The sequence below is a fragment of the Phaseolus vulgaris genome, chromosome 11, assembly GCF_051622355.1.
Source record: "Phaseolus vulgaris cultivar YP4 chromosome 11, ASM5162235v1, whole genome shotgun sequence".
Lineage (NCBI taxonomy): Eukaryota > Viridiplantae > Streptophyta > Magnoliopsida > Fabales > Fabaceae > Phaseolus > Phaseolus vulgaris.
The window spans coordinates 41,988,770-41,997,157 of record NC_143508.1 but is presented as its reverse complement, the minus strand read 5'-3'; the positions used below and the strand labels follow the sequence as shown (position 1 = coordinate 41,997,157).

The 8,388-nt window shown below is 50.2% G+C and overlaps 1 protein-coding gene across 1 annotated transcript; it reads left to right on the top strand.

Moving 5' to 3' along the window:
* The first annotated feature begins 1,972 nt into the window (after nucleotides 1-1,972).
* Nucleotides 1,973-5,410, top strand: LOC137807839 (uncharacterized). Its single transcript, XM_068608664.2, has one exon. It carries the CDS (start codon nucleotides 1,973-1,975, stop codon nucleotides 5,408-5,410), a length of 3,438 nt encoding a protein of 1,145 aa, XP_068464765.2.
* Nucleotides 5,411-8,388: the final 2,978 nt, after the last annotated feature.

The following is an 8,388-nucleotide window of genomic DNA, read 5'->3' as shown; positions in this document are numbered from 1 at the left end:
TTAAAATTTATATGCATTTGAAAAGGAAATAAATAAATACAAAATTTTCGCATGACATTCAATATGAAAAAAATTCATTCTCCCAATTTCACTCAGATTTTTCTTGATGGGAAAGGGAAAAAAAATAAAGAGATGAAAAGTATAAAGAGATGAAAAGTAAGCGCGTGAAAAAGAAAATAGGAAAGAAATTACAAAAAATAAGTTGAAGAAAAATAAAAAAGAAATAAAATAATTAAAGGTTTTTTTAAAATTTATAAAAATAAATTCAAATTATCAAGAAAAAGAATAGTTTGTCCTTTGCATATTGTTCCGGCATGTGATAGACTCGCTAAGATCAATCACCGTGTTTGAGATATTGTCTATTCTGAAAATTTTGAGTTTCGTCACGGTTTTGTTCTTAAAAGGCGTCTTAGTGAATTAAAGGACGAAGATGTATTTAAATTGACATTGATCTCGAATCCTAAATGATATGTGAAATTATATAAGACGTACCGGAATAGACACCTAATTGAGGGCTAAGGGAAAGAATTTATGATTCCCAAAACCACGGGAAAGGTAAAATTTCTACTTTGGAAGTCAAGCTGAAGACCAAAGAGGCTGAGTTGTTAAACAAAGACGTCAAGCGGGTGAAGACCGAGGAGGAGGCAATGGTGAAACATAAAGCTATTGCTGAAGAATTAGCATATTATCAGTCATTCCTCCTCCGAATTGGAAATGACAGATTCAACCCAAGGGATACGACAAGCTGCTTTCTTCCATGGAACCCCTATTGATGACGAACGCTACGATTATACAAAAGACGTCATCAATGGTGAGTTGGTCCCAGTCGAGAGAGATGAAGAAGAGAAAGGCCAAGATGAAGGTGGCGGTGTAACCAAGGCAAATGAGGAGGTCGAATACTCTCTGGAATAGTTGTTTGACCCTTTATAGATATTTGAATTCACCTTTGAGAACTTTAAACAATTTAACTAATTTTATTTAACTTATGCAATATTTTTTTTAATGTGTATGAATTTTTATTTTGTATTGTCGACCGAATTACAGTGGTCAAACTCGAATGCTCGGATAATACTTGAATAAAGTTGAAATGATCGAAATACTGACGGGATGAATGTTGAAACAATCTTGGTGATTCTCTTTAAATAACTTATAGTCAAATAATCATTTAAGATTAGGGTTTTGGAATGTCATTCAAGCTTTAGACTTGATTCACATCTTGAAAAAAATTAACAATATTCTTCAAACAAGTTGTGCGGTTAGGCTTTTAAGTTCAATTGAATGTTTGATGAACTAGTCGTAAGTTCTTATTAATCACATTATGCAGTCATTTGATTAGGGTTGCTAATTGTTAAGTGAACTACGTTAGCTGATTAGGGTTGCTAATTGTTAAGTGAACTACGTTAGCTGATATTCATAAGTTATGAGAGTAGGGTGGGATAACCACTTTCAAGGCAATATTCCGACCGGTCTATGGACTCGGTCAACCCATGTGTCAAGATCCTACTTTAAGGTACGAGGTCGACCACGTGTCATATGTGGCCGATCGACATAAGGTGCTCAAGTCAAAGGTTGACCCAATTAGCAAAGGTTAACCCATGGTTAGAAAACGACCTAATCCAACCCTAATCGCTAAACAACCCCCTAATCCGGCCCAACAGCAAGGGCCCATCAAGGTAATATAAATATCACGCATTCCAAGGAAGAAGGTACGTCATTATCTACAGTATTCTAACCAGCCGAATATGATACCCCACTGACTTGAGCGTTGGAGTGCCATCTGCAGGTACCCCACCAGTCTAAGGAGCCGTTCGGCGAGGAAGACAAGGAGGAACGTGAGACACGACCGACCGAGTGACATCTGAAGACAATAGTTCTCCCAGTCCCCAACCTAGTTCGAGAACAATTGGCGCCCACCGTGGGGCCCGAGGAGAGCCAGAAGCAACCACAGCAGTAGATGGTATCAACCTGTAGCATGGCAAGCATGACCGAGGCAGACCAAACGGCAATGATGATAGCCCTCCAGAAGGAGTTAGCAGAGATGAAGAAGGCACACGAGGAGGCCGCTAAGAAGAACGAGGAAGAAATCAAAAGCCTCCAGGAAGAAAACAAACGAATGAAGAGGCTGGTCGAGGGGGTACCGTCCCTCGCCGTGACCAACCAGGCCGGCAAGTCCTACGCCACCGGTGCCGGCCTCCAGGCCGAGAAGGATACGAAAAACGACTTCACTCTGGAAATGGACGGGGAGTCCCATCCTAGCAAAACAGCCAACACTACCGCCACGGCGGGCCCAGATCGGCGTCATCCCTTTACTGACCGCGTCATGGATACCCCCCTGCCGGACAAATGGAAAGGCTTCAACAGGTATCGGTACGATGGAACGACCGACCCCAATGAGCACGTGAACGCGTACAGAACACATATGAGCCTGTACACCACGGACGACGCGGTCTTTTGCCGAGTCTTCCCCACCTCCCTAAAGGGAGGCGCTCTGAGCTGGTTCACCAAACTCCCTGCAAACTCGATAGATTGTTTCGAGACCCTGATAGTGAAATTCGATGTCCAGTTCGCAACAAGCCGCCGCCTCCATCTAACATCCATAGCCCTGGTCGGCATTCGCCAAGAGAAGGGAGAGTCCCTCAGAACGTTCATCGATCGGTTCAGCAAAACCGCTATGAGCATTCGCAACCTCAGTCCCGAGGTGGCTATGCACCACATGCTGACCGCCCTTAGACCCGGTCCGTTTGCTGATAGCCTGTGTATGCAGCCTGCTACCAACCTCGATGACCTTAGACGCCGAGCGGCGAAATTCATGCAGCTAGAGGAACTTCGCGAATTCAGGAACAACGCCCGGGCCGAGGCAAGCGGAGAAAAGAAGGAGGACAGGGAACGGCAAGGAAGGTCACGAACTGGCCGAGACCAAAAAAGGGACAACCGAGGACCCCGCTTCTCCCGCTACACGCCTCTGAACGCGAATAGGAGCAAAATTTTGCAAGAGGCCCTGAGCGCCGAGCTGATACCACCGCCTCGAAGGGCCTTGAGCCCAGAAAATGCCGACCGCAGCAAAAGGTGCCGGTACCACAAGAATACCGACCACTCCACCGAAGAATGCCAAGCTCTGAAAGACAAAATAGAAGAGCTCATTCAGGCCGGACACCTCAGACGCTTTGTGCGTGGGACCCGGGAAGCGCGTCGCTCCCCATGCAAAGAGCAAACGCCTAGGAGAAGAGATCGAACCCCCCCAGGTCCACGAGAGGGTGATAGGCGCGGAGACCGACGGGGACGAAGGGACGACCCCCCACAAGCCGACACTCGTAGGGGCCGAGAGGTAATTAACACCATAGCCGGAGGGTTCGCTGGCGGAGGCAGTTCCAACAGCGCACGCAAGAAGCACTTACGCGCCGTCCACCAAGTAAACCTCGTCTCCGCCCGGCCGAGGATGCCACCGATTACGTTCACAGATGAAGATTTCAAGGGGATAGACCCAACACAGGACGACCCAATGGTGATATCGGTCGATATCGACAACTTTATGATCAAGAAGACCCTCGTGGACCAAGGAAGTTCGGTCGACATATTATACTGGAAGACCTTCAAAGCCATGAGAATCCCGGAGGAGGAAATGATGCCCTACAACGACCACGTTATCGGTTTTTCTGGGGAACGCGTAGGAACGAAGGGTTACATAGAGCTATACACAACATTCGGCCTTGAAGGGGCTAGCAAAACCCTCAAGATCAGATACTTGGTCATAAACGTCAACACGTCCTACAACATCCTCCTCGGCAGGTCGTCCCTCAACAAGCTCGGAGTGATCGTCTCCACGCCCCACTTAGCAATGAAATTCCCTTCCCTCTCAGGCGACATCTTGACGATCCACGTAGATCAAAAGGTCGCCCGAGAATGCTACGCCGAAAGCCTACGAGTTGAACCTACACAACAGAGGTCCAACAACAGCCGCTCACCCAGACGAAAGATCGCCGACCGTGGAAGAAGCCCCCACCGGTACTCACCGCAACCAAAGAAAGCCATCACCATGGCAGATCTGGATCCAAGAGAAATCGAGCCAAGACTCGAAGCCAAGGACGAGCTGCGCCAGGCCGAACTCGATGGGGATGACCGATACACGAGCATCGGCACAGCAATGGCCGCCGCCGATGCGGATTGCGTTCATCGAACCCTCAAGAGGAACGTAGATCTCTTTGCCTGGACAACGACCGACGTACCGGGCGTCCATCCGGACATCATCACCCATCGCCTTTCAGTGTATAAAGAAGCGCGCCCGGTAGCACAAAAGAAAAGAAACTACGGAGAGGACAAGCGGCTGGCGGCCAGAAGCGAGGCCGAGAAGCTCCTAAAAGCCGACTTTATCGCCGAAGCACGATACTCCACTTTGCTGGCCAACGTGGTTATGGTCAAAAAGTCAAGCGGCAAATGGCGGATGTGTGTAGATTATAAAGACCTCAACAAGGCGTGCCCCAAAGACTCATACCCCCTTCCCAACATCGACCGGCTGGTGGACGGAGCGTTCGGTCACAAAATACTGAGCTTCTTAGACGCCTACTCCGGATACAACCAGATCAGCATGCACCATAGCGATAGAGGCAAAACGGCTTTTACGACGGACGACGCCAACTACTTCTACAAGGTAATGTCGTTCGACCTAAAGAACGCCGGAGCCACCTACCAGAGGCTCATGGACAAGATCTTCAAAGGGATGATCGGCAGAAGCGTGGAGGTGTACGTAGACGACATCGTGGTGAAATCCGACTCGTGCGGCCAACACATAAAAGGCCTACAAGAAGTTTTCGACGCTCTGAGAAGGGTCAACATGCGCCTCAACCCTGAGAAGTGTGCGTTCGGCGTAGAAGGTGGCAAATTCCTCGGCTTTATGCTGACCCACAGAGGGATCGAAGCGAACCCTGACAAATGCAAGGTCATAACGAAAATGAGAAGCCCGAAAAACTTGAAAGAAATTCAGCAGCTACTCGGCCGGCTAACAGCACTTTCCAGATTCGTCCCCTGCCTCGCCGAGCGGATCAGGCCGATAGCCACAATGCTCCGCAAAACTTCGAAATTCAGTTGGAACGAGGAATGCGAACAAATCTTCGGCCAGCTCAAAGTTCCTGTCATCGTCGGCCTTTATCAAAAAGCCTCGTCTGAACCTACCCATCGTAGTCTACCTGGCCGTATCAGAGGAAGCGGTCAGCGCCGCCCTTATCCAAGAAGTGGACCACGAAGAACACCCAGTATACTTTGTCAGCCGGACGCTCCACGCAGCCGAGACCAGGTACCAAATGATAGAGAAAGTGGCACTAGCCCTGGTGCTGACCGCGAGGAGGATGCGCCCATACTTCCAAAACCACGAAATCAGGGTAAGGACCAACTATCCTATATACAAAATTTTATCTAAACCCGACCTTGCAGGACGGATGATAGGGTGGTCGGTCGAGCTTTCAGAGTTTGACATCAGGTACGAACCGAGAGGTACCATTAAATCCCAATGCTTGGCAGATTTCGCCGCCGAGCTCCCCAGAAATCCAGAAACCTCGGCCAAGTGGGTCCTCTACGTGGACGGCTCATCCAACAAAACGGCTTGTGGCACCGGGGTCGTCCTCGAGGGGCCTGGGGACTTACTGATTGAGCAAGCCCTCCAGTTCTCCTTCAAAGCAACGAACAACCAAGCAGAGTACGAGGCCATACTGGCTGGCCTCAACTTAGCAAACGACCTAGGCGCGCGGGAGGTCACATGCAAGAGTGACTCCCAACTGGTCGTTGGCCAAATCAAAGGAGAATTTGAGGTCAATGAGCCCCTCCTCCAGCGATATTATCACACGGTCCGCAACGTCATAGCCAAGTTCGACACGGTCATGGTCGAGCACATACCACGGCAGGAAAACGAGCGTGCCGATGCACTCTCACGCCTGGCATCCTCTAAAAAACAAAGCCATCACCGATCGGTCGTCCAAGTGCGACTAGCACAGCCGAGCGTAGGTGACGCCGAATGCATGACAGTCACCGAGACCCACACATGGATGACCCCGATCACCCAGTACTTGGAACACGGAACATGCCAACCGGGGGAAGAAAAGAGCATCAGACGACAGTGCGCACGATACACCATGATCGGCCAAGACCTATACCGTAGGGGGTACTCAACACCACTCCTAAAGTGCCTCACCAAAGAACAATCCCAATACGTGCTGCAAGAAATCCACGAGGGAGCGTGCGGGAGCCACTCCGGGGCCCGAACGATGGCGGCCAAGATAATCCGTGCGGGGTACTACTGGCCGACCGTTCATGGAGATAGCGCTGACTATGTCAAGAAATGCCAAAAATGCCAAGAGTTTGGCCCCCTCCACCACCGAAAACCAGAAGAACTGCACAGCATGACATCACCCTGGTCGTTCGCCATGTGGGGGATGGACATCATCGGCCCGTTCTCACCAGGCAAAGGCCAAACAAAGCACTTGCTAGTCGCGGTAGACTACTTCACCAAGGGGATAGAGGCCGAACCACTAGCCACCATCACTGCCCGAAACGTCCAAAATTTCGTGTGGAAGAACATAGTGTGCCGATTCGGCATACCACACTCGATAGTCTCCAATAACGGCCGGCAGTTCATCGACCAAGGCCTTATGACTTTCTACAACGACCTCGGCATCAAATCCCTCACAAGCTCCGTCGAGCACCCACAGACGAACGGACAAGCCGAAGCAGCCAACAAGGTCTTATTGAACGAACTAAGGAAGAGGCTCGGCACTGCAAAGGGAAGATGGACGGAGGAGCTGCCCGAGGTCTTGTGGGCATACCGTTGCACCCCGCAATCCACCACACAAGAAACCCCCTACAACCTCACATACGACACCGAGGCCATGATACCGGTAGAGGTCGGGGAGTCATCCATTCGACGCCAACTCTTTGACGTATCCCTCAACAAGGAAAGTCTGGCGGTCGGCCTCGACCTCTTGAACGAGCTTAGAGATAAAAACAAGATACGAGAGGCGGCATGTAAGCTCCGAGCGTCAAGAAGGTACAACTCAAAGGTCCAGCCCAGAAGCTTTCAACAAGGCGACCTCGTCTGGAGAATGCGCAGCAACGCTAGGAAGTCGGACGACAAGTTCTCATCAAACTGGGAAGGATCATTCCAAATCCGAGAAGTAGGAGAGGGGGGGCTTATCACTTGGAGCATCTATCGGGAAAAATTGTACCTAGGACGTGGAATGCCACGCACCTAAAGTTTTATTTCAGCTAAGCATGAATAAAATACACGCACTCTTTCCTCGCCCGACCGATCCATCGGTCGGAGAGGTTTTAAGGAGGCGTTTCATACATGGTATATATAACGAATGACACACACGGTTCGGCCAGGATGTAGCCTTAACCGGCATACCCTCCCGTAACCCACACGGCACGGCCAGGACGTAGCCTTAACCGGCATACCCTCCCGTAACCCACACGGCACGGCCAGAACGTAGCCTTTACCGGCATACCCACCGGCAACCCACACGGTTCGGTCAGGATGTAGCCTTAACCGGCATACCCTCCCGAAACCCGTACCTATCTCGGCCAGAACATAGCCACAACCGGCATACCCTCCCGATGCACACATAACGTTCGTTAAGAACCCAGGTTCACCTAGACACAATAAAATTCGTCTAAATCGAATTCGCTAAAGAACGACCGACTGATCGAAGTCCGTTACAATCACTTGATTGATTTTAATTATCACGAGTCACTCAGTTGATTTCATCTACCGACCGATTACTTTGTTCTTCTTACTCAGTTAATTTTACCACGGTTTAAGATTAATTATTCCAACCCACTCGGATCGTAAAGGCCCGTTCGTCCGGAAATAGCATAAAAACAATTGAAGGAAAAACCATTCTATTAAACGAAAGAGGTGGGGGCCACACCCTGGCCCCAAGGGATCAAAATAAAAGCTGACCGCCTAGTCTACAATATTCAAAACGGCACCGGCGGGATCGGCTTCATCAGCGGGCTGGCCGGCCTCCGCAGGGACCAAACGCCCGTCGACGACCTCCATGTCTTGGTCAAATTGACCGGAAGGAGGAGGACCACCATAGAGTACCACGGCCTGGCGGACGGTAAGGTCGAAGCTCTGGTTAATAAGAACCATGGTATCTTCCATGGTCTTCAAAACCTCGGCCTCGGCCGCCTTTTTCCCTTCGCGCTCGGCAGCGACCTCCTCTCCCATCAAAGCGACCCGATGGTCGTCCGCTTCCAACGCCTTACGGAGACGAGCAACCTCCGCGACTTTCTCAGCATCGGCCTTCTCCAGCTCGGCCAGCCGATTCTGACGCAGCTCCAGTTCGGCAGCTTGCGCACACAACTGTTTCTCACAAGTTGTGTTGGCCTCCACGGCCTGCT